Source organism: Pristis pectinata, chromosome 18, assembly GCF_009764475.1.
Source record: "Pristis pectinata isolate sPriPec2 chromosome 18, sPriPec2.1.pri, whole genome shotgun sequence".
In the NCBI taxonomy this organism is placed as follows: Eukaryota; Metazoa; Chordata; class Chondrichthyes; order Rhinopristiformes; family Pristidae; genus Pristis; species Pristis pectinata.
The window spans coordinates 5,685,333-5,708,905 of NC_067422.1; the positions used below are offsets into that span (position 1 = coordinate 5,685,333).

The window sequence follows — 23,573 nt, forward strand, 5'->3', positions numbered from 1 at the left end:
TTACACATGAAGAAATGTCTTCTCATCTCATCCTAAATAACTAACCCCTTCCTTGAGACCCATGGTTCTAGTCACCTCCGCTAGGAAAAACATCATCCTTGCATCCATCCCAGAAAACAACGTGGTGAACCATCAATGTCTTTATCTTTGAGCTCATATCCTCCTGCAATAAAGGTCAACTTATATTTGCCCTCCTGATTACACCATGTACCTGCACATTAACGTTCGGTGATTTGGGTACAAGGACACCCATGTCCCCCTGAACACCAACAGCAATCAACTCCTTACCTTGTTCCACTGTGAATAATCTAACATTCTTCCACACACATGATGGAGGAACTCAGCAGGTCAGGCAGCATCCATGGAGGGAATTGAACAGTCATCGTTTCAGGCTGAGACCCTTCACCAGGACTAGGGAAGAAACCAGTCTTGATGAAGGGTCTCAGCCCGAAACGTTGACTGTTCATTTCCCTCCATAGATGCTGCCTGATCTGCTGAGTTCCTCCTGCATCTTGTGTGTTTTGCTCCAGATTTCAATCATCTGCAGTCTCTCCTGTGTAATATTTTCCCACATTGTCTATCTGCCATGTCCTTGCCTGCTTACCTAGCCCTCCCCTGCACACCACCAACCAGCTTTGCAGCATCAGCAAACTGGGACATTTTACACGTGATTCCCCTCATCCAAATCATTGATACAGATCGTCAACAGCTGGGGCACCGAACCCTGTTACACTTTGTGCAGGAACAGTTCTGCCCGGGTCGGTTCCTTGCTCAGGACACTGTGTGGTCCTCCCGCCGGCGGAGGCGCTGCGGCGGGAGTCTGCGGGGCCGCGCGCGCGTGCGCGGAGCGGGCGGCCGGGGGAAGATGGCGCGGCTGTACGAGGAGTTCACGCTGTGCTGGCTGCAGAGCGGCGGCTCCGTGCGCGCCGTGGAGCCCGTCGGGCCCGACTGCGTCCTTGTCACTCGGGAGGATCGCACCGTGATCGTCTACAAGGTACCGCGGTGGCGGGGAGCTGTGGAGTGGGTCCCGGGGACGGTTTGTTGGCGTCGTTACCGGGGGGGGTATTTTAATGACGGCAGGGCCGCCGGGTCACGCGGGGAAGGGGTGGTCCGGGGTGTGGGGGCAGCGCAGGGGAGGGGTGGGGGAGGGGTCCGGGGTGGGGGCAGCGCAGGGGAGGGGTGGGGGAGGGGTCCGGGGTGGGGGGAGCGCAGGGGAGGGGTCCGGGGTGTGGGGGCAGCGCAGGGGAGGGGTCTGGGGTGGGGGGAGCGCAGGGGAGGGGTGGGGGAGAGGTCCGGGGTGGGGGGGAGCGCAGGGGAGGGGTCCGGGGTGGGGGGAGCGCAGGGGAGGGGTGGGGGGAGAGGTCTGTTTGGTGGGGGGGAGCGCAGGGGAGGGGACCGGGGTGGGGGACGGGTCCGGGGTGGGGGGGAGCGCAGGGGAGGGGACCGGGGTGGGGGAGGGGTCCGGGGTGGGGGGGAGCGCAGGGGAGGGGTCCGGGGTGGGGGGGAGCGCAGGGGAGGGGTGGGGGAGAGGTCCGGGGTGGGGGGGAGCGCAGGGGAGGGGACCGGGGTGGGGGACGGGTCCGGGGTGGGGGGGGAGCGCAGGGGAGGGGACCGGGGTGGGGGGAGGGGTCCGGGGTGGGGGGGAGCGCAGGGGAGGGGTCCGGGGTGGGGGGGAGCGCAGGGGAGGGGACCGGGGTGGGGGACGGGTCCGGGGTGGGGGGGGAGCGCAGGGGAGGGGACCGGGGTGGGGGAGGGGTCCGGGGTGGGGGGGAGCGCAGGGGAGGGGTCCGGGTGGGGGGGAGCGCAGGGGAGGGGTGGGGGAGAGGTCCGGGGTGGGGGGGGTGCAGGGGAGTGGTGGGGGGAGTGAAGGGGAGGGGGTTGCCTGGGGGAGGGGGAGTGCAGGGGAGGTCTGGGGAGTTGGGGGGGGGGTGGTGGTAGAGCTGGTGGGGTTTTGATGCTATCTGATGCAAGTATTTTGATTTCCTTGGTGATTGTGAGTGATAAACAAATACTTGGTCTGAGTTGAAGAAAAAAATTGCAAATGCATTGTCTGCATCATTATGTATTTTGTTTGCTGCGTTGAAGGTGTCAGACCAAAAGCCTCTTGGAAGTTGGACAGTTAAGCAAACCCAAACAATCTCTTGCCCTGCAATCTACACTGAACAGACTGGAGAATATGTAGTGGTTCACGATCATAAGGTAAATTTGAGAGTTTTAAGTCTTGGTGTACAACAAGTACCTTTTAAATAGTGGAGGTACTCCGTGAATATTTTTGTTAAAATGACCTATCCAATCATATTCAGATTGCAGATATTCCCAAATACCTATTTTCAGGACAGTGATACTAAATACATAAAACATATCCCACTCTTAAACTCTCCTCAAGTTAAAAGCAAACCACAATAACAAAACCGTGCATTTATTTAGCACTTTCTTGATTTAGAAAAATGTTTCACTAGTATCTTCAGACTGAAAAATCACGTTCAAGTTACTTTATTGTCATTCACCCATATGCTATAAAAACACATGGAGGAACGAAATGTTGTTTCCCCCAGACTCTCACAACAGAGGACATACAATAAACACAGACACAAAAATTGTGCCAGTACAAATAATGCAAAAAAAAGTATATACAGAATACAAATTTAGTGCAGGGTTAGTGCAAAACTGAGTTAGATGAAGAAAATACAGAACTCAGTGTGTTGCACTAATTGTATAAACATGTTCAGCAGCAGCCAAGGTTCTTGTACGCCATTGTGCAAACCAGGGCTTTTGATGCAGCATTTGTCTGAAACTGTCTCCAGGGTATTCAGGAGCCTGACAGCCTGGGGGGTTAAAACTGTTGTACAGTCTAGTAGTTCTGGCCTGGATGCTCCAGTACCGCTTCCCAGACGGCAGTGGGACAAATAGGTCGTGGGAGGGATGAGAAGGGTCATCTATGATTCTGCAGTGCATCGTGTGTTGTAGATATCCAGGATGGAGGGAGGAGGTACTCCAATGATCTTTCCAGCTACACTCGCAATTCTCTGCAAAGTCTTACAGTCAGATGTTATAGTTACCGTACCAGGCAGAGATGCAGCTGGTCAGGACACTCTCAGTGGTGCCCCTATACAATGTGGTGAGGGTGGGGGAGGGCAAGTTTGCTCGCTTCAGCTGCCGTAAAAAGTGGAGACGCTGCTGTGCCTTCTTGGCGAGGGAGGAGATGTTGGTTGACCAGGACAGGTCGTCTGCTGTACGTATTCCCAAGAATTTATAACAGCTGACTCTCTGTACAATGAAGCCATTGATGCACAAGGGTGAGTGGTCAGCCTGGGCCTTTCTAAAATCCACAATCATCTCCCTTGTTTTGTCCACATTCAAGGAGAGATTGTTGACTGAGCACCAATCCACCAGCCTGTCCACCTCTTCTTTGTAAGCTGTTTCATCGTTCCTGCTGACGAGGCCCACCACTGTTGTATCATCACCAAACTTGATGATATGGTTGGAGCTTGAGTTGGCAGAGCAGTCATGGGTCAGCAGTGTGAGCAGCAGTGGACTGAGCACGCAGCCCTGGAGGGCTCCAGTGCTCAGCTAGTGATATTTGAGATGATATTTCCAATGCAACTGACTGTGGCCTTTCAGAGAGGAAGTCCACAATCCGGTTGCAGGTGGAGGTGCTAAGGCCCAGTAGGTGTAGCTTCCTTATGAGGTTTGGTGGGATAATAGTGTTAAAGGCAGAGGTTACTTCTGGTTGTAAGCAGATTCAATGTCATTGGAAATGGAAATTTGATGCATTTTAATTGTTAAGGTGGAATTTTTTTAAGTTCACTTGTGACTTTGGTGGATTCTTGCTTCCATATCAGATTTTGGCATCCTTGAATGAATGAATACTTCCTCTCAATTTTACATTGCCCATAATGAAAGAGAGCTATCTGTTGTTTCTTGAACCATTTGTAGCATGAAACGGTGTTAAAATTCTGGGTTGGTTACCCAGCATCAAATCCAATCTGAACCAATTGGATGAAAGCTTTACTTTTTTTTTAATGATTCAAATTTTTTCTGGCAAAATCTGACATTTTATTGAACCAAAATAATTTTTAATTTAAAGGTCACAGCATTCAATTACTGCTGTTGTTCTAAGTTTAGGGCAAAGTAGATGGAGGTGTTAATTTTTCATCTAATGTATTTTGAAATGAGCCTAATGCTGGTTGTGACTACCAGTGGCGAATGGCCCTGATATGAAGCTTGTCTTCATTAGCATAAATGTTTGTAAAGTAATGAACCGGTGCATGTGGCTTATCATTTGCCGTCTGTACAGTTAACGCTAATTGTGTTTTCATCTCTCTCCCTTCTAGGTTTTAAGGATATGGAAAGATGAAGATGCCAATCTGGAAAAAACTTTCAAAGCAACAGTAGGTTGAAAATTAGATGGATGCAGTTTACCCCAAGTAGAATATAAAGCAAAATAAAAATTGCTTAATGAAGCAAGATGATCTTATCAGTAGGAATGAGTAAAAATTTAAACAGCAAACTGAGATTTAAACACAAGGTGACCTTTAAGACTGTAATATAATTTGCAAGTGAGTTATTAAGAAACTCTGGTTTGGGAATTGCTTCATTATAAACTTTGCTCAACTTTTCATGCATCAATAGCATACTTAATGGAATTACTCATGAATAAAATTCGGCCTAAAAGTAGTAGTCTTAATGTGTGGGGATACATCAACGTGATGGATTTTAAAATGTCTTTTTTATTAATGTTCAAGTCTCCACCTTAGTCTTCCATGTATATTCCAATCTTTAGCTATCTGTAAAACTTCTAATTAAAATGGGTTTTCCCTTCTTAGTTTGGTCTGAGGATTCTTTCAAGTGATTAGCTATTCAGTCAGCTTGATAACATTTAAACTGTTGACTGTCAAGGAACCTTTTGAACTGACGTGTGACAGCAACTGAGATCAGAAAAAAAGAGGTTTATGTTGCGGGTTGCTGGATCTTTCTTCGTGTGTCATCTCCTTGTCTCCACAGTCAAAATCCAGGCCAATTTTTCATGTATATTTCAAGTGCACATATGTCCCTCCCAGCAGTATAAAATAACTCGTTGATCTGGATTAATTTACCTGTATTGCAAGTTATGTATAATCGACATCATGCATTGTTTAGTTTTTTTAATTAAATAATGCAAGATCATTTAGTGTATTTTTTCCAATCACAAATAGTCTGTATATTTCCCTTTTTCTAATAATTTTTGCGATTGATGTCTTTGTTGCTCTTGTGGGAAAGGTTACAAAGGAAATTAAAGTCCATCTGATTTTCTTTTCATGTTCTTATCCCATCGGATTTTAGTTGGCAGCTGATGTCTACCAGATACACACATTGCCCAAAGCAGAACCTCTGGTGCTTTTTGAGCGAGGGAGTGTGAGAAAACTTGATGATGTTCTGTCAGCTCCACAGCAGGAACTTGAAAGTGTTCTGTCAAAAGATGAAGTCATCAGGTTGGTGTTGGAAGACGCATTCAAAATTATTTCCATTGGTGCCGATGGTGTTGATCCTTAAAGTTCTTTGCTGAACGTTTTGCTTCATGTTCACGTTGATGAATTAGGAAGTAAAAGATTGCTTTATTAGTCACATGTACATCAAAACGCACAGTGAAATGAATCTTTTGCGTAGAGTGTTCTGGGGACAGCCCGCAAGTGACGCCACGCTTCTGGTGCCAACATAGTGCGCCCACAACTTCCTAACCTGTGTGTCCTTTGGAATGTGGGAGGAAACCGGAGCACCCAGAGGAAACCCATACAGACATGGAGAACGTACAAACTCCTTACAGATGGCGGCGGGAATTGAACCCGGGTCGCTGGCGTGGTAAAGCGTTACACTGCTACATTTTGGAGATGGGTTGTAAAGATAAATTAAGGCAGATAATTTGGCTTTCTTGATGGTGTGGTGGAGAAATATGCTGGTAATTATAGAAGTAGCAATACAGAGGGTTTTGACTCTTGTTAATGGCTAGGATGTGATTTTTTTTCCCCAAGAGCCAAAACCTACCTGCTGTTTTGTCAAAATATTCAGGAATCAGAAACATTTAGCAAAACTTGTCATCCTAATATAACGCTGTATGATAGAAGCATTTTTTCCCTCCCCCCCCCATTTCTGCCCATTTTAGGGTTGTAGGGCACTAACTGTTGCCCAGTCTAAATCTTTAACCCTGTATTACGTCCTCATCCATTCCAACTGACCTTCCTTACTGCACATAACTTTTATTGAGGTAATGGGATTGAACTTAGTTATTTATGAGGTCGGGAACTAATAAAGTGCCCAGATAATGTCATTAATAATAAAATCAGCATTTGGTCGTAGAGTGACCTGACTTGGATCCAGAAACAAAATACTGCAGGTGTTGGAAAACCAATCAGAAAACAATATAGAATGCTGGAAATATTCAGCAAGTCGGCAACCGTGGATGGTGAAACAGAATTAATATTTCACATGGACGATTCTTCCATCAGAAATGGGAAAATAAACAGGTTTAAGTTGTAGGGAAGGTGTGGAGTGGGGTGGAGAGCAGGAGAGAGTGAATGACCAGGTGATGGTGGTGCTGACTGAAAGAGATGAATGCAGTCTGAAATACCTGAAGAGGTTGTTGGGGGGGAGGGGAGGAGAGAAACTGAATGCTGCAAATCAGATGAAAGTCTGATTATATGAAGTTGTTGAATTCATTGTGGGTTCTGAAGGCTGAAATGTGGAGAAAGCTCATAGACACCCTTGAGTTGGAATCTTCAGCAAGGCCGTCATCCAATCTGTCTTTGGATTCCCAATATAGAAATGACCATATCATGAGTATCAGATGGGGTCATGAAGTTGGAACAGATACAAGTAAATCACTGCTGCTTCCAGGAGGAGGTAAAAGGGCAGGTGTTGCATCTCTTGCAGTTGCATGAAAGGTGCCACGAGAAGTGCAGTTTTGGTGGAGATTTTTTTATTTCTGATGAGACAATCCCATAGGACACTTGCTCTTGAAAATATTTTTGTCAGTATCTGATTTAAAGATGAAACAATCTGTTTGCTGGTGTTTACATATGTCCATTTTATTTATAGGTGGAGTACTGCTTTACTGGAAGCTGGAAGTCCTGTTATGCTTTTTGTCACTGAAAAGGTTTGCATAAAGTATATTGGGTTAATTTTGCAAGAGCTTGTTCTACAACAGCTTGGTTAAATATCCACCCTCTGCAGTACCAATGTCCTATGGCTACAGTGTGCATGATTTAAAGGATGCATAGTATCACTGGCATGGCTGTCCCTAAGCCACGTAGAATAACAAGAAAACTAGATACATGGAAGCATCATCTCCAAATCATGCACCCCTTAATGTGCTGTTTACTGCCATTACTACTTATTACTAAATCAAAAAAAACTAGGAGACCCTAATAGTGCTGTGCACAGGCTTCAAGAATAAAGTCCATTGTTATTTCTAACTAGTATGCAGGGACAAGCAATAAATGTTAGCCTTGCCAGGCAATTCTCACATTTTGCAAAAACCTTCTTAATTATTTGAATAAAGATGGAAACATCACGTTAAACAAAATGGTTGATTTATTGTGTGCAAGCTCCTTGTGCAGGCATTTTGTCTATTTAAATACTAGTCTTACTGAAATTGCTCCTGTAAATCTTCCATTATTCCTCTAGAGTCAGTTTAGTAATACTCATTGCTATCATCAATCCATTAAATGAGTATCAATGTCAGTGGTGAGATATATTCTTGTGCATGAATACAGCTGTACACTAGTTAGTGGGGATTTTGATTGTTGCTAAACAACTTGTCAGGCATAATCCCTGATCCTGGTAAACTCTAGTAGTGCTGTGTGAAAATTATTTGGCAAATGATTTAAACCTAGTATTAAATGGTTTCAACTGTGAAGCAAATGGTGTGCTCTCTCTAATCTGATCTAAGTTAACATGAATAAGATCAGACCTGACAATTCTCTGTAAATTGATGTAGTTTCCTCTTGCATGCTTTTTACCAATGAACTCCATGGGAATACAATTTCTGGTTTGGGAGCAGGCTACATGATGGGGTTCAAAGTATGAAAGGTGCAAGATCTGTGAAGGTTTTCAGGGAAATTGGAAGGAAACTACTTGAGAAAATTAATCATATCTCTCAATTTGGGTTGTTGTACTTTTAATGGATTGAAAGTAGTTTGTAGTTTTTCCCATGTAATAGTTTGTTCATGGTTGGGATGAGGGAGGTGCTAACTTGAGTATATTTTTTTCAAATTTGACATTTTAATGCTTCAAAGATTTTTTTTTTAAACAGGCTGGGATATTCCAACTATATACACAGAAACTGAACCTCAATGTACATCACAAATATAAGTTGGATTCAGGAGAAGAGATTGGTTATCCTTTGAGCTTTGCACTTTCCCTTGAAAAAAAGGACACTGCCCTGATGTGTTTATGTAAGTTATTTGACAGAACTCATAACATGCAACTTAAATAAAATTTTAATAAATGCTCATGATTTTAGAATCGACTACCGCCATTCTGTAATTACGTTTCTGCACTGCTTTTGTCGAAGTAACTTGGCTGAACTGTTACATAGAAATCATGAGATAAGATATCTTTATTAGACACATGCACATCGAAACACAGTGAAATGCATCTTTGTGGAGAGTGTTCTGGGGGCAGCCCGCAAGTGTCGCTACGCTTCCAGCGCCAAACATAGCACGCCCACAACTTCCTAACCCGTACGTCTTTCAAACTGGTTGTAGTATTCAATCAGTTGAAACTCTTTTCAAACACTAATGTGCCAGATGATTAACTGGGGGGAGAGCTGAGTAATTTCTCCATCAGTCCTTGTACCAGAAGTGCATGAATCCATGAAATGCAGTGTTAGAGTATGATTATCGCTTATTTCTGCAGCGCATATTGTGATTTATATCTGCAGCTATTTTGCATTTCATTGCTGCCCTTTGTTAAATACTTAGTACAGGACTGTTTGACTTTTAGATATTTACTGGGCACTTCCTGCATGTTTAGAATGCCATTTTAGCCCAGTTGCAGGCGATTGTCCCACTTCATATCTGAAACTATACACCCATTATCCACTGCTATGGAGGTAGAATCATAGAATTTGCTCAGTTGGATGCCATTCATCTTGTGCCCATGACTGAGAAAATTTTATTGAAACCAGTTCCATTACTGGTGGTCTTTTGAGTTATGACATCAAGTATTTCTGTGCCTTAAATGTGAAGGTTTATACATCTTACTTCAAGGTGGTCTTTTCCAAATCCCCATCATCTGAGGCTTTTTCCTCTACTCTTATTCTTCCATCTATGAGTAAATTAAAGTGAATTAAGGTCACTGGGTGCTGTTCCACTGGAACAGCATTTGGCCATGATGACTGAATCTTCTCTACGATGCTCATTAGCGCTATTCTTATTTTTGACAAGTTTTATCCAGTATCCACGGTAGTGTAGTGGTTCGCGCGACACTATTACAGCACCAGCGATCGGGGTTCGATTCCCGTCGCTGTCTGTAAGGAGTTTGTACATTCTCCCCGTGTCTGCGTGGGTTTCCTCTGGGTGCTCCGGTTTCCTCCCACATTCCAAAGACATATGGGTAGGTTAATTTGGGTTTGAAATGGGCGGTGCGGACTCGTTGGACCGGAATGGCCTGTTACCACGATGTAAATAAAATTTAAATTTAAAAATTTAAGTAAACCACTCAGTCTATGTGTACTTTTGGCACAAGCAAGTTGCTTTAACTGATGTTATTTTGTTTAATGGCTTCAAATCCATTTCCACCATGTGAAAAAGGATAGATAGCCATTCTTTGTAGTTTTTCCAGTTGAGAACAGCTATTGCATGTACTTTTTAACATTTGTGTATACTTGTTGCTGATAACTTTCTCTTTTGTTGCAGATTCCACCGGCTGTATCTATAAAATACAGTTGTCAGTAAACAGGAATTCGACTGATGAGGAGTGGGTCCTGTCTCGATCATTATTGTTAAAACTGCCAGGCTGTGTGGATTCTCTAGTCAATCCAGCTATTTTGGCCTTGGATGAGACGCACATTGCTGTGTTAGGAGCTCCGCAATCTCATCAGTGCACCGTCAAAGGTACCTATTAAGCCACAGATACTAATGCCTCTATACATCAAGGAGGAAATGATAATTTTATATGACCTGGATTTTGTGGTCAGCGGTAGTGAAGGTGCTTGAAGAAAGCTATCTATGAAGATGTAGCAGTCTATGATGTAAATGTCCATTTTCTGATACTGGTTCCTGTCAGTTGTCAAATCAACTGGATCATTGGCATCCAGCAACATTGACACTATCAAAGTTTCCTAAGCAATAATTATGGCATAACCCAACCATTTTAAAAACTTAAACCTTATGCCACGAATCTAAATTTTGGAGTATTTTAAAAATACTTGATGTACGAGTTAATTCAGTGATAGCTGGAGGTGAAGGTGGAGAGGGCTGTGAAGAAGAACAGAAATCACTGACACGGCTTCTGAATTTCTGCTTTCCCCGCTCATGGTCAGTTTCTCACCCCATTGACACTGCGCACTCTCAGTTTTGCCATGACTATAAACGTGAAATCCAAATTGAGTTATGTGAATAGAAGTACGTAACATCAGAAAATGGTGGCTTTGATACGTATTTTGGGAAGTTGTTGAACTGAGAAAGGAAAATTTTGTGGCTATGACAGTTGATCTTTAGTGGCAGGAGATGTTGAGACTGGGCTGATGTTTTGGACAACTGCAATGCAATATATCTATCTGACACCATTGGGAAAATAACTTTGAAAGGTGGAATCTAGCTGATTTCCGCAATCTATTATGTTATCAGAAAGGTATATGTGCCTTCTGTGTACTGCTGCTTGTGCAAAATCTTTTCTGATAAAGTTGCTTCTTCAGGCTTGTGAACTGTTTCCCTGTAATAATCACAAGGTAGTAAAAAAGAAGCAGGAGTTGGGTAAGGTGTCCTCTCGAACCTGCTCCACCACTCCATAAGATCAAGGTTTGTGAAAGTCGACCCGCGCTGTAATAAATCAGACAACTGTAGAACCAAAGAACGTATTAACTCTTAATTAAAGATTAATGCTTTATTTTAACACTAGCGGGAGTGAGGGATACAGAGAAAGAGTAAACTGTGTAACCCGAGCTCTGTACTGATCCCCACTCGGAAATTTACCTGTTAGTGTCCCTCCTTTTATACCCAATCCATGGGAAGCCTTCATGGGAAGTTGCACGTACTTCAGCAGTTGCTAACGGCAAGCTTTTAGCAAAACAAGATATGTCTTAAAAACTTTCTTTCTCACCAGCACCTGTACATTTTACAGTCATAACTACAGTCACCCCATGGTTGAGGCAATATTACACCATGGGAAGAATAGCTGCACACCATTAACCCTTACATTCCCAGTTACCTTTTACAGGTTCGTCCTGTGCCTTTCTACTTTCCTGCCTGATTCTCCTGCAACCCCTGATTCTTTTAATATTAATCTCGACCTTGAGTATGTCCAGTTTCTAAACACTCATGGCTCTTGGAGCTGACTATTTCTAAAGATAAGAACCTATGTGAAATTTCTTATTCCAGTACCAAATAGCCAGTACCTTCCCTTCAAACTGCCTGCAGTTCTAGATTCTCCTGCTGAAGAAAACCAGCATGTCAGCAGCTACCTTGTCGGTCCTCTTGAAATCTTGTGATTGATAGTTGATGGATTTACTGATGTACTTCTACAAGTTATGCATACACACCCTGTCATTGAGACTTGCCCTTCTGCTTTGTGATGTTTTATATGGCATTTTTCTGCAGTCCACAAAAGGTTATTTGACTGCTCTTGGCAGAATTCTCTGTGGAGGTGAAAGGCAGTGGATGTGAGCAGTTAATTTGGCAGCAAGGGTGTGCGCTGATTGTATGACCTATATTTGTGTTTGTTTTTCAGATTCTTTGAGTATCTGGAATACAAGATTCCAAACACTCCAGACGTGGAAGGAGCTCCCCGAGGGAAGCTCTGGGCAGGTAGTTTGCTTTTTGTCCTTTATGCTTTATGCTGATTTTATTCCTCTGTTTAAAACATGAATGCTGAGAAGCAACTGTGCACCAATACCAGTTGGTACAGCTCTTTGGAGTACTTCATTCTTTAAAACTGCTAATTGGAGGTGTCCAGATAGAGAACATTGTGTGGAATTATGCCAGTGCCACTGACACAGCCTGCATTTTATGCACATCTCTAGTTGTCCTTCGAAAGGTAGTAGTGAGGCACCACCTTGAATCTCTGCAGTCTAGTGAAACTATATTCCCATGGTCTGTTAGGTAAAGACCTCCAAGATTTAGTCTCTTGCATGATGAAAGAATGCCAATTTATTTCCAAGTCAGGATGTCACATAACTTTGGGAACTTGCGGGTGTTTTGCACCAGCTGCTCTTGTCCTAGATGGAAAAGGTCATGATTTCAGCAGCTGTTGTTGGAGTAGCCTCTGGAAGGAACCAAATACGTTTTTGAGATGGTGCTCACTGCAGCTACAGCACGTTGGCAATGGAGAGAGAATGTTCAAGGTGGTGGATGTGATGCCAGTCAAGGGACTGTGTTTGTTCTGAATGGTGTTGGCTTGTGTTGTTGGAGTTGAACTCATCAAGTCAATTGGAGAGTATCCCGTCACACTCCTGACTTCACTCTATCCTGTCTGTGACTAATAGGTTCGCTGTAGTTGGCTTTAGCCAATGGCATTTTGAGATTTAATTATAATCCTTCAGTGCTTACATTATGGTTTCTTAACACAGCACACCTCTCTTTAGTCCCAAGATCCCTTTATCATTGAATAAACTATCATCCTGTAATTGATGTATTCCAGATTTTGCTGCTTGCATTCAAAGAAAGAACTTAAACTTCCTGTCCATATCTTCAGGATGTAATGGAGGAATCAAAGAGGGATCTCTTCCTGTGATTCATCCCTTGATAAGTTAACAAATGAGTGATGTAGTCTAAGGTGGACCCTTCCCCAGTCTGGAGGGGGGAGGGGGTGCGGTGGAGGGAATAGAAATTTGATAATAGGAATCATCGAGAAGACGGGAGGGAAGGATGTTAGTTGGTGAATTTTTGTTGAAGCTGGCAGAAATTGCAAAGGCTTTTTTGACATTTATTGAAAGTTACTTATTTTATTTTCTCAGTTGTGGTGTTACAATGGGAAACTCTTTGTTCCTCATGGAAAGGCCTTGACTGTGATCCCATTTACATGTGAAACCTGTTCTCTGGCAGCTGTCCTTGGCAAACTCAAACAGCCAAGTGAAACAGGTAGGTTACTGCAGATGAGAGAGCAAAATTTTAACACTTAAAATTACACACTGGCACTAATTTTTAAAGTTTATTAATTTTTCATTCCATTTATCTATAGAGATGCATTTTTGTTTGTACTTATTTTCAAGTAGCTTGTGATGGATGAGTGGCTGGTTTAGAACTTGGACAAAATTGCTGTGCTAAACATGTTTCCTGGTCTAGAGCTGCAGACTAAGAGAATTGGATCGTTCCTATTGTTCTGTATTTGTGAAGATAATAGCTAATTGAATGTGACCCTCCCTTAAACTCATCTGTTTCAAAATAACCTGCCTGCATGATATTCAGTTGTGCAAGGTGGATGAAATCTTTTATAAAGCATCTTCCACAACCGGCATATCCCAAAGTGCCCCACGTCCATTGTATTACAGGTACTGGAGGGCAGGATGGTCTTTTTCTCCATGCAAATATATTCAACTATACTTCCACCATACTTCCTGTCAGGACTCGGTTCCAGTCTCCCAGTTCCGTATTTGCTCTGATGGCAAGACTTTCCATAGAGATGTCTCTGAGAGGTCTTTCTCAACTGTGGCTTCCCTCTACCATAGTTGACAAAGCCCTTGACCACATTTCATTTATTTTCTGCACCTCTGCTTTCCTCTCCAGGAGAGGGGGCACATTTCCAGTGTCTGCAGTTTTTTGATTTCTTTTATTCATCCAGTATATACTTAGCATGCTAAATTTAAATTCATTCAGCAATTGATAGTGTATTTTTCAACGTTGTTATCTTTTCATTCATAAAAGTGAAACATCTGTCCACTGTTGTGAATTGGAATGCAATGCTTCAAGAGCAATGGTCTGCTGAGCTGCAGCCACCTGTTACCCTCGACCCTGCTGAATCAACACCCAGCAGAAAAGTAAGCTTTAACTTTCACAGCCATCATGATGTATTGTACTTTCCCTTTGAGTAATCAATTAACTAGTTGGTCTTCCGATTGGATAGAAAACAAATATTTTTCTTTCTTCCTCGAGGCTGTTTCTCATTACCACTGATTTGCTTGTCTGCACCTTATTATCCCCTTCTCTCCTCCATTGCTGACACTTGTATTTATTCAGTCATTTGCAGGATCTTTATTGTTTTTGACATCTGCTCTCTTGAATATACCCTTCATTTTGTCCATCCTTTTGTAGTACATGTTCTTGTTTTATTTACTTCACCTTTTGAATGTTTTTATTTCATTTCTCACTGTATTTTGGATCTTATGAGCAGGAAATGTGAATGGATGAGTTCTGTTATGTAGTGTTATATGAATTAAATTGCCTACTAGAGCCTTGCACACTATGCTGCAAGAGTATCGACTGCCTTTTCTGCTAAAAGTTGTTCTCAGTTTCTCATGTCCTTCATAAACTTTTAGTAGCAAAGGGCATAAAGAACTCCGAATTTTTTTTTAAAACAAAAAAACAACTTGATATATTGGAGAAGACTAGTCAATGCAGTTCAGGGTAAAAAGCCTAATGGCTATTTTCGAGAAACAGAAAACCCCAGAGAAGGGAGTTGCATTCATTGTGCCTGGGATACGGTGGAAGGATGTGGGTTTGCTGTGTTTCCTCATCTCTAATGATCTTCAAGCAGAGGCTCAGTGGCCCAAAGCAAAATGAATTTGACTAAACTATTCCTTGAGCAAAAGTTGCATGGGAAATTTAAAACTCTGGTAACCTAGCATCCTTGCAACTTTGGTGCTGGACAAGCAGATTTTCCAGTCTATTGGCTGTTGTTCTTTTTAATACCCGAAGATACAATTATTTCACTTTTTTTAATACGTTACATAGTTGTATAATAAATTTCCCGGGGAGTTTAAAGAGCGGGAGATATACAAACACTCCGGACCCCAGCTCCGGCTGCAAACTATCAATGTTTCTGACTCCCAATGTTCTGGCAGCATAGATGGCTCTCAGTCCAGACGTTGGCCTTGTTCCAGGACCCAGTTCTGGCTGCCCACCTCACTTACACTGTGCACCCCGCAGCACACTGGACTAATGAGTGAACCAGATGACAAATCATCAGGATTTCAAGCAGAGATGAAAATATGACAATGTTAGTCCCATTTTACAATTATGTGTTCTGTCATTGTGCAAGATGCCTTGTGTTAAGGGCTGGATTATTCTTTTAACATCTAATTTTCTTTTAAAAACGAGTGATTATTTAATCAGGATCATGTTTGTAAAAATTGCTGTTCAGTTAGAGTTCTTAATTGTACTGTGACGACAAGGATCCCTCAGTGGCCAGCCATTTTAATTCCACTTCTCAGTTCCACACTGAGATGTCTGTCCACTGCCTCTTCTCCTGCCAGGTTGAGGCCAGACGCAGGTTTGAGGAGTGCCACTGCCTCGTATTCTGTCTTGGTAGTCTCCAACCTGACAGTATCAACATTGATTTCTCTAACTTCCGGTAACTACTCCCCTCTGTTTTCCTTTCTCTCTGGGGCCATCCTCTTTTCTTCCCACCCCCCGCCAGCCTCACGACCTGCCCACCTCCTTCCCTTTATTCCATGGTCTACTGTCCTTTCCTGTTAGATTCCTCCTTCAGCCCTTTGCCTCTTCCATCTATCACCTCCCAGCTCCTCGCATCATTCTATTTCACCCCACCTACCTACCTTCCCCACCCCCCTACCTGGACTTGCCTATCACCTGCCAGCTCATGCTTCTCCCCCTTCACCTACCTTTTAATTCTGGCTTCTGCCTTCTTCCTTTGCAGTCCAGATAAAGGGTCTCAGCCCGAAATGTCAACTGTTCATTTCCCTCCAGAGATGCTGTCTTGCACTGTACTGCTGCCACAAAACAACAAATTTCATGACCTATGTCAGTGATAATAAACCTAATTCTGACCTCCTGAGTTCCTCCAGCATTTTATGTTCGTCATTTTTTAATGTAAACTTCCTCGTGGGTTATCAACAAGTGAAATTTAATGAGAACATTTTGAGATGGTGATGTGGGGATAAACCTTGCAGTGATTTTTGAACCCTGTTTTTTCGCAGCGGAAAAGCAAAAAAAAAAGAAAACCCAGTCGCAAGCTGCTTCTCTGGATCTGACTACGATCGAGGTAAACCAAATATCGAAAGAGAAATCTTGTTTAAGCATCGAGGTTTAAAACCTGTTTCTCCTTCAAACCCATCCCATCATTATTGTTGCAAATTAGTGTATTTAAAAGAAAAACTTCTCCATTTCTTTACACAAATATTTTTCCATCCACTGCTGCAAATAATGTGGATACTTCAGTGATTCTTCAAACCTGATTTTTGTATCAATCACTGCAGCAGTAGACAGCCTTTCTATGAGATTGTAATGCTTATTTATTAGCTTATGTTGGAAATTATTACATTCAGTTTAACTGTAGCACATTTTTTAAAAACTTATTTTGATTTTATTTGTATTGGTAGACGTGCTTTGGAAATGAGTGATTAATGGTCTTTCATAAGAAAAGAATAGCATTAGTAGAAATGAATCAGAAATGGAAAATTATTTTAAGAACAGTTCTCGTGTGTGTCTGTGTAAAATGGTAATCACTTTGAGAATCATAATATTCAGGTCCAATTTAGAATAAAGTCAAATCTGGCACCTTAAACACGGGATTAATATTGCACAGTATTAGATGAGCACAGCTTCTGCTTTTGCGGGGATGGGATATACTTCGTAACAATTTGTTTATTGTTCAGTTAAGATATTGCCTCCCCTTCTGGTTTCAGAATCATGTTCAGTCCATATTTCTGGTCTTGGATTATTGTTTGGATTTTGAGGCCTGCCTTGCTGAACAGCTACAAAGCTATTCAAAGTATTACCCTGACTGAGAATTGTGCAAGTTGTATTTTAATATTTGTTTTTCATGGGCCATTGTAATTGTATATTCTTTCACAGACCGATACAAATGAAAAAATAGACCAACAATTACATCTATTGTTGAGTAACCTGCTGGATCCCAATGCACAGCAAATGATTGCAGAGGTTGCTAGCGTCTTGGTGAGCAGGTGTATGGCACAGAACAAGTTCTACCCCAAGAATGCACTAGTGAAGCTTTTACAGACACGCATGCTTTCTTACAGGTGAGAAAAATACTTATACCCCTCCAAAACAAAAATCATTACCTCTTTTACCTATTTATTAACAGTTCACCTCACATATAGTTTTCTTATTTAGTATAAAGAGCTTAGTGTGATATAAAGCTTCAGGTTCTGCTTTTCGCTTCCACTTGGCCCTCGTATTTATGGCTGAGAAGGTGAATAACAAGCTTCTACCAAAACAATCTGAGAGTATCTATAGACAGCAGAGTGCTCAAGGGGAGCACTGTCTTAACTTTGTATATTCCACATTGCTAAGCATGAGATTTTGGTGATTAATTTCTGACTTAGCGCTGTAGTACCAAGTGCTTAAATAAAAAAACTTGAAAAATATGAACGGTGTTGAATTAGTTTCATGATTATCCAAAAGAAAGACCTTAACTGCCAATTTATTGTTCATATTAAACAGATTATTTAGCGAATAAAGCAAGTATCGAGCAGTGTATTTTATTAAAGCTTTGGTAAACTTGGTAATTACCAGTATTTATTGGGGATGTGAGCAGCCAAGCCTTGCTTTGAGAGTGAAGGCTTCTCATGAGAAGTTATGGATTTAAAACTTTCAATTGTTTTTCAGCTTATGTCCAGGTTTGATAGCAGTTGCTATGAATAAAGCAGACTATTACCTGCTTCAGCTCTGCCTAAAGCATTTCCCTGACATCCCAGAGGCTGTTGTATGTGCCTGTTTGAAATTTTTCCTCAAGTAAGTATTAAACTAACCAGTTTTGCTTTGTAGAATGTAAGCATTTAACCAGAAAATTGGTGGAGCTATAGATAGAAGGTTGGCTATGGATGCAGAGGGAAGGATGGACATAACAGTGGCAGATGGAATTTAATCCAGACAAGTGTGAAGTAATGCATATTGGGATGTCAGATACTGGTAGGACATGTTGAGTAAATGGCAGGAACCTTGACATTGATGTACAGAGCCACCTTAGGGTGCAAGTCCATGTCTTCCTGGAAGTGGAGACGCAGGTCAATAGGCTTCATAGGCCAAGGAATTGAGTATAAGAGTTGGGATGTCATGTAGCTGTTAGGCTGCATTTGGAGTGTTGTGTATAGTTCTGGTACACTCCACAGGAAGGTTGTGGTATCATTAGAAAGAATGCAGAGGAGATTCACCATGATGTTTCCTGGAGTGGAGGGCTCTAGTTACAAGGAGAGATTGGAGAGGCTGGGATTGTTCTCACTGGAATGTAGGAGGCTGAGGGGTGACCTTTATAGATAATTACGAAGGGCATTGACAGGGTAGATAGTCTTTTTCCCAGGTTCAGGGAGTCTAAGACTAGAGGGCTTAAGGTGGGGGGCAGATTTAAAGGAATTTTGAGGGGCTAGTTTTTCATAGAATGTGGTGGTTTTATGGAATGACACAGAGGAAGAGGCAGATACAACATTCAAAAGGCATTTGGACAAGTAAGGAGTAGAGGGATGTGGGCCTAATGTAGGCAAATGGGCTTATCTTAGATAAGCATCACAGTTAGCATGGTTTAAACACTGTTTTGTCACTTTTAAAAGCACAGAGACTGAAATGTGACAGTTATTTCCTGTTCTAATTTCAACTGACATTTGGGCAGTTTTCAAAGGAGTAGAGAAGTTTGTTTCAAGTGAAGACTTAAAATGCAGTGCAGGTAGACAATAAGGTGCAAGGCCATAATGGGGTAGATTGTGAGGTCAAGAGTCCATCTTATTGTACAAGGGGTCTGTTCAATAGTCTAAACGGTGGGATAGAAGCTGTCCAAAAGCATGTACCACCAGGCTCAAGGACAGCTTCTATCCCACTGCTATAAGGGTATTGAACGGACCCCTATGCACGGCACGGTAGTGTACACAGTCGTATACTGGCACGGTAGTGTAGCAGTTAGCGTAACGCTACTACAGCAACCCGGGTTCAATTCTGGCCACTGCCTGTAAGGAGTTTGTACGTTCTCCCTGTGTCTGCGTGGTTTTCCTCCGGGTGCTCCAGTTTCCTCCCACATTCCAAAGACTTAGGAAGTTGTGGGCATGCTATGTTGGTGCCAGAAACATGGCGACACTTGCGGGCTGCCCCCAGAACACTCTACACGAAAGATGCATTTCACTCTGTGTTTCGATGTACGTGTGACTAATAAAGAAATCTTTCCTTGTTATGGCTTTGCACCTTATTGTCTTCCTGTTCTGCACTTTCTCTGTAACTGCAACAATTTACTCCATATTCTGTTATTGTTTTTACCTTGAACTACCTCAATGCACTGATGTGATGAAACGATCTGTATGGACAGTATACAAGACAAGTTTTTCACTGCACCTCAGTACATGTGACAATAAACCAATTTACCTTACTGGATCTAATAAAAGCAGATTTAATAGCTTTGGGAACAGTGGATCCCTGCATAACTGTTGCTTCACCCATGCATTTGGCAGTACACGGTCAAATCAGTTCTACAGCTGAGCTGGTTAAAGCTCTAAAATGGTGACTATCCTCTTGATATCAGAAATAAAACTTGCTGTGTCATGACCTGCTTGTAAAACATGGGTCTCCGTACTGTCTGTTTGATCGCTGTTAAAACATAGTCTTTAGAGCTTTTTTGCTTACGTTTCCAATACAGTGAGCCAGATACAGTTCATATTAGTGGGGAATATTCTTCAGCCTATGCTCAGGCCATGTCCTTAGACATGGAATGTATATTATCAACGTCTGGGGGAAAAAAAAATTGAATTTGTTACTTCTGTTTCTTATTTTCCTGATAAAATAGGTGTATTTTGTATTACAATAACTTGTATTTAAAGATCACTGAAGCATTTTACTTGTAATTCTTCCTCCTCAGTGCCAGTGAGACGGACCTGGAAGAAGTCATTGTGGACTCTGACAGCACAGCTTCGTACATGAAATTAGATCGGAGTTGCTCAAAACCAGAGGAGAATATGGAGATAGTAGAGAATGGCTTCAGTTCAACTTTAGCAGGAGGGGACAGTAGTAATGTTCCAGCAAAGGAATATGTCCAAGATTCTTGGAAGTCTGATATAGATTCAGAATGTCCAGTTGGTCTTAAAAAGGCAGCTTTGTTGTATCCTTCCCAGTGTGTCCAATTGGGGTAAAGGGGAAATGATTAGTTTACCTTGCTACTTAGTGAATTTTATGCTCTGCTATAATTTTTCAGTTGTTATTGTATTAAACTTTAGAATAATTCTGAAAATGGAAACGGCAAGTAGAAATTAAATGGTTGGTCTCTCTCAAAGTCAGGTGGAAAAATTGTCGCCAAAATGTGGCTGATGATTGTTGTTCTTTTATTTGGAGCTTCCTCATTTTCTCAAACCAATCCCAGCAAAGAGGAGAAACAAATAATTCCAAGCTCTCAATTATTAGATGGTGAAGGAGGTGTCGTTACAACTTTGGATTGTTTGGCTGCTTCCAGACAGACGTGGTCTCATTCTGCCTTAAGCAGGGCACAGGTAGCTGTGCTGAGTAAGAAACCACAACGTGAATGGTTCCCTATTAAATTGTACTAAGATGCTGCATTTCCACATGGTATTCCTGGACAGAAATGTGGAATCAGATATGAGCCACCTCTTGGTTTGACCTGGAGGGTCAGTGCAGAAATCTGGAAGTGGTCCTTTACAGGTATGTGTGGAACAGAAGTAATTTTAAAATGTCATGGCCTGGATATTTGTACAAAGTTTTCCTTAACTGCAGTGTACAGGAATGAAATTCTGCTGTCTTCATACAGTGAAACCTTCCTTTTGCCTCCCCTCAAAGATCTTTCTGTTGCTCAAGTGATGGTAAGTGCAGTCTTTACATGCTCTATGTATAAGTCAAATCATAAGTTGTTGAATTCTTTAGTTGATGGGACCAGTAATTTTGCCATCCTTGCCAGGTCAAGGGAAGCCTGGCAGCCACTCTGTCTGTCTGTTCTGTGCTTAGTCACTGCTAAATTTGTAGGGCACACCCCAAGAACTCGGCCAATGCAAAGTTAAAGTTGCTCTATTGACTACAGACGGCAGGAAAAATGTGTGGCACCCAATGTTTACTGTTTCTATGCAGTAAATAACTGGGAAGGAAATGCATGCTTTTGGTGATCTGTGGACATTATGTTTGAAGTCCTACTTAGAAGTAGTGAGATGTTTTTGCCATGGGAAATCTGTAAACTGAGATTAAAATTGAGGATCATGAGACCTTCCATCCACCCATTTAAATTTATTCTCTGGGTTATACTTGATACAATATCCCCTCCCCCACTTCTCCCAACATGTTCATTGTCCATAGAGCTGTGTGGTACAGAACCTGACCCTTTGGCCCACCACTTCCTTGTTGCCCTTTATGCCCATAACTTCTGGTTTGTGGGGTGGGGGGGGGCGGTTGTGGGAGGGAGGAGTTACTAGTGGAGTAATTTGTAATTTTAACTGATTTAAGGATCTTGGGCCTTGCAGCTTTTCCATTAAAATTTTTCTCCTTTTTCCCTCTTTTTCCACCACAGGGCCAAAGTTAACTTATTTCCACTGTAGTTTTGTAGGTTCTGGGGTGGCTGATGAGGCCTATGCAGGTTCTGCAGACTCCCAATGAGTGGGCTATTTGTGTATGACCTCCACATGCTCCCCGTGTAGAGCCTCGAGCTGCCCAAGCTCCGCTGCTCCTACATGCTCCTCCATTTCAGTTGATATGTACCGGGGTTCCCATATGTTTGTAACGGTGTTTAAAATCTGTACATATTTATGGCTTTTTCTGTCCTAGAAATACCTTGTGATGGTGTCAGGGTTGAGTACTTGTTTTGATTTCAGGAGTCTTTGAAATGCCTGCTCTAAACTGTCTATGCACAAGGTTGGGGATCACTGCTGCTCAGTGGACAATGAGCTTGGTGCCAGGTTTGACGTTTTGAGTCTTGTGACACTCATCAATTAGCTGTAGGTTATACTGGGGCATTGGAAGCTGTGATGATTTTTGTTGTCAATGTTGGCCTTTGCTGAGGGCTCATCGCTAGCACTGGAAAGTAATCTTGTTTTCCAGGGTCTTGTCATGGGTGTTGATTGTCAGTGGTGGTACACAGCAGGGGCACTGGAAGGATCTCTGTCTTCTAGATGTTTAATATAAGTCTCGTCCTCTTGTACGAGATGATTCGGAGCTCTACCATCTGTATGCACATGTGCAAGTGTCATCTGAATTGTATAAATCAGTGACTTAGATTGCAGTCAATTTGGTTTGGACAGGAGGTGCTAGAGGATTAAACATTTTATCATTTGCCCTGTAGGTTAACTGCAGTCCATCAGGAAATTTGTGCTGAGGTTGTAGTGTGCTGTGAGATGGAACCGAGGGCAGTTCCATTAAAGTCCTCCTCATCAACTTGCCCCTTCCAGCAGACATTGACTGGCACTGGTCTTGATGAGCTCTCCCCTGGTCTTGGCCATCAGTGGAGTGGATCATTGCATGTTTGAGGTATAGACGGCTTTGATAGCACTGAACATGCCGTTTGCTCTTTGCTGGTTGCTGGGATCTCCTGCCCTCTTTGCACCCACAATCTGTCAATTATGTTTTGTTGGACTTCTGCCTTCAGGTGCCTGTAGATATGTCTTTTATCCCTTGTGCTTCCAGTCCAAGGGAACCTTGCATTTATGATTGATTAGTACCTGAATCTCCTGGTCACTCCCATCAAACCAGTCTCATGCTTCCACAGATGCTAACTCTGGTGAACTTGAGCACAGTCTGGACTCTGGACATTCTGTAGCTCCTGTTGAAAATCATGTGAGATGTTGGCCTTGAAGAACTTTGTGTCTTTTGAGTCCTTCCACATTGATTTTATTGCACAAATGTTTCTATTGTCATTGCATTTGGGGGCTGTGATTATGAGACCAGATTAGGTGGTAATTAGAGGAGCAGCCTGCTGTGGGACAAGTTATCGGGACATTTTTACAGTCTCTTGCTTGGATGAAGATGATAGACAAAGGTGCAGGTGCCAATGCTTGCTTTATTTTAAATTTAGTCTCAAGAAAGCTGCAGCATTGACATAACTTTGGGTACAAATGAAAGGTTGGTAAACTGTGAACGCTGAAGACTAAAAACTCCTGATTTTGTCAGCATGTCTAATGGCAGGCACCACTACACATCATGAGCTGGTTTTGCCTGTTCGTAAGTAGATAATCCATCACAGTGAATGTTGTCTTATTGGTGATGCATCTTTTCTCTCTCCCTAGTTGTTTCTTGAGTACCTGCAGTACCTGTACATGAAGCAAAGTCAAACTTTCG

The 23,573-nt window shown here is 42.5% G+C and overlaps 1 protein-coding gene across 1 annotated transcript; it reads left to right on the forward strand.

The window, feature by feature from the left end:
- Positions 1–725: 725 nt before the first annotated feature.
- Positions 726–18,065, forward strand: nol11 (nucleolar protein 11). The gene is made up of 13 exons (XM_052033000.1): positions 726–994; positions 2,086–2,199; positions 4,335–4,391; positions 5,323–5,471; positions 7,072–7,129; positions 8,288–8,429; positions 9,894–10,091; positions 11,926–12,002; positions 13,151–13,274; positions 14,058–14,170; positions 16,289–16,353; positions 17,166–17,350; positions 17,940–18,065. The coding sequence occupies exons 1-11, from the start codon at positions 866–868 to the stop codon at positions 16,340–16,342; spliced, it is 1,215 nt and encodes a 404-aa protein (XP_051888960.1). The 5' UTR covers positions 726–865; the 3' UTR covers positions 16,343–16,353; positions 17,166–17,350; positions 17,940–18,065.
- Positions 18,066–23,573: the final 5,508 nt, after the last annotated feature.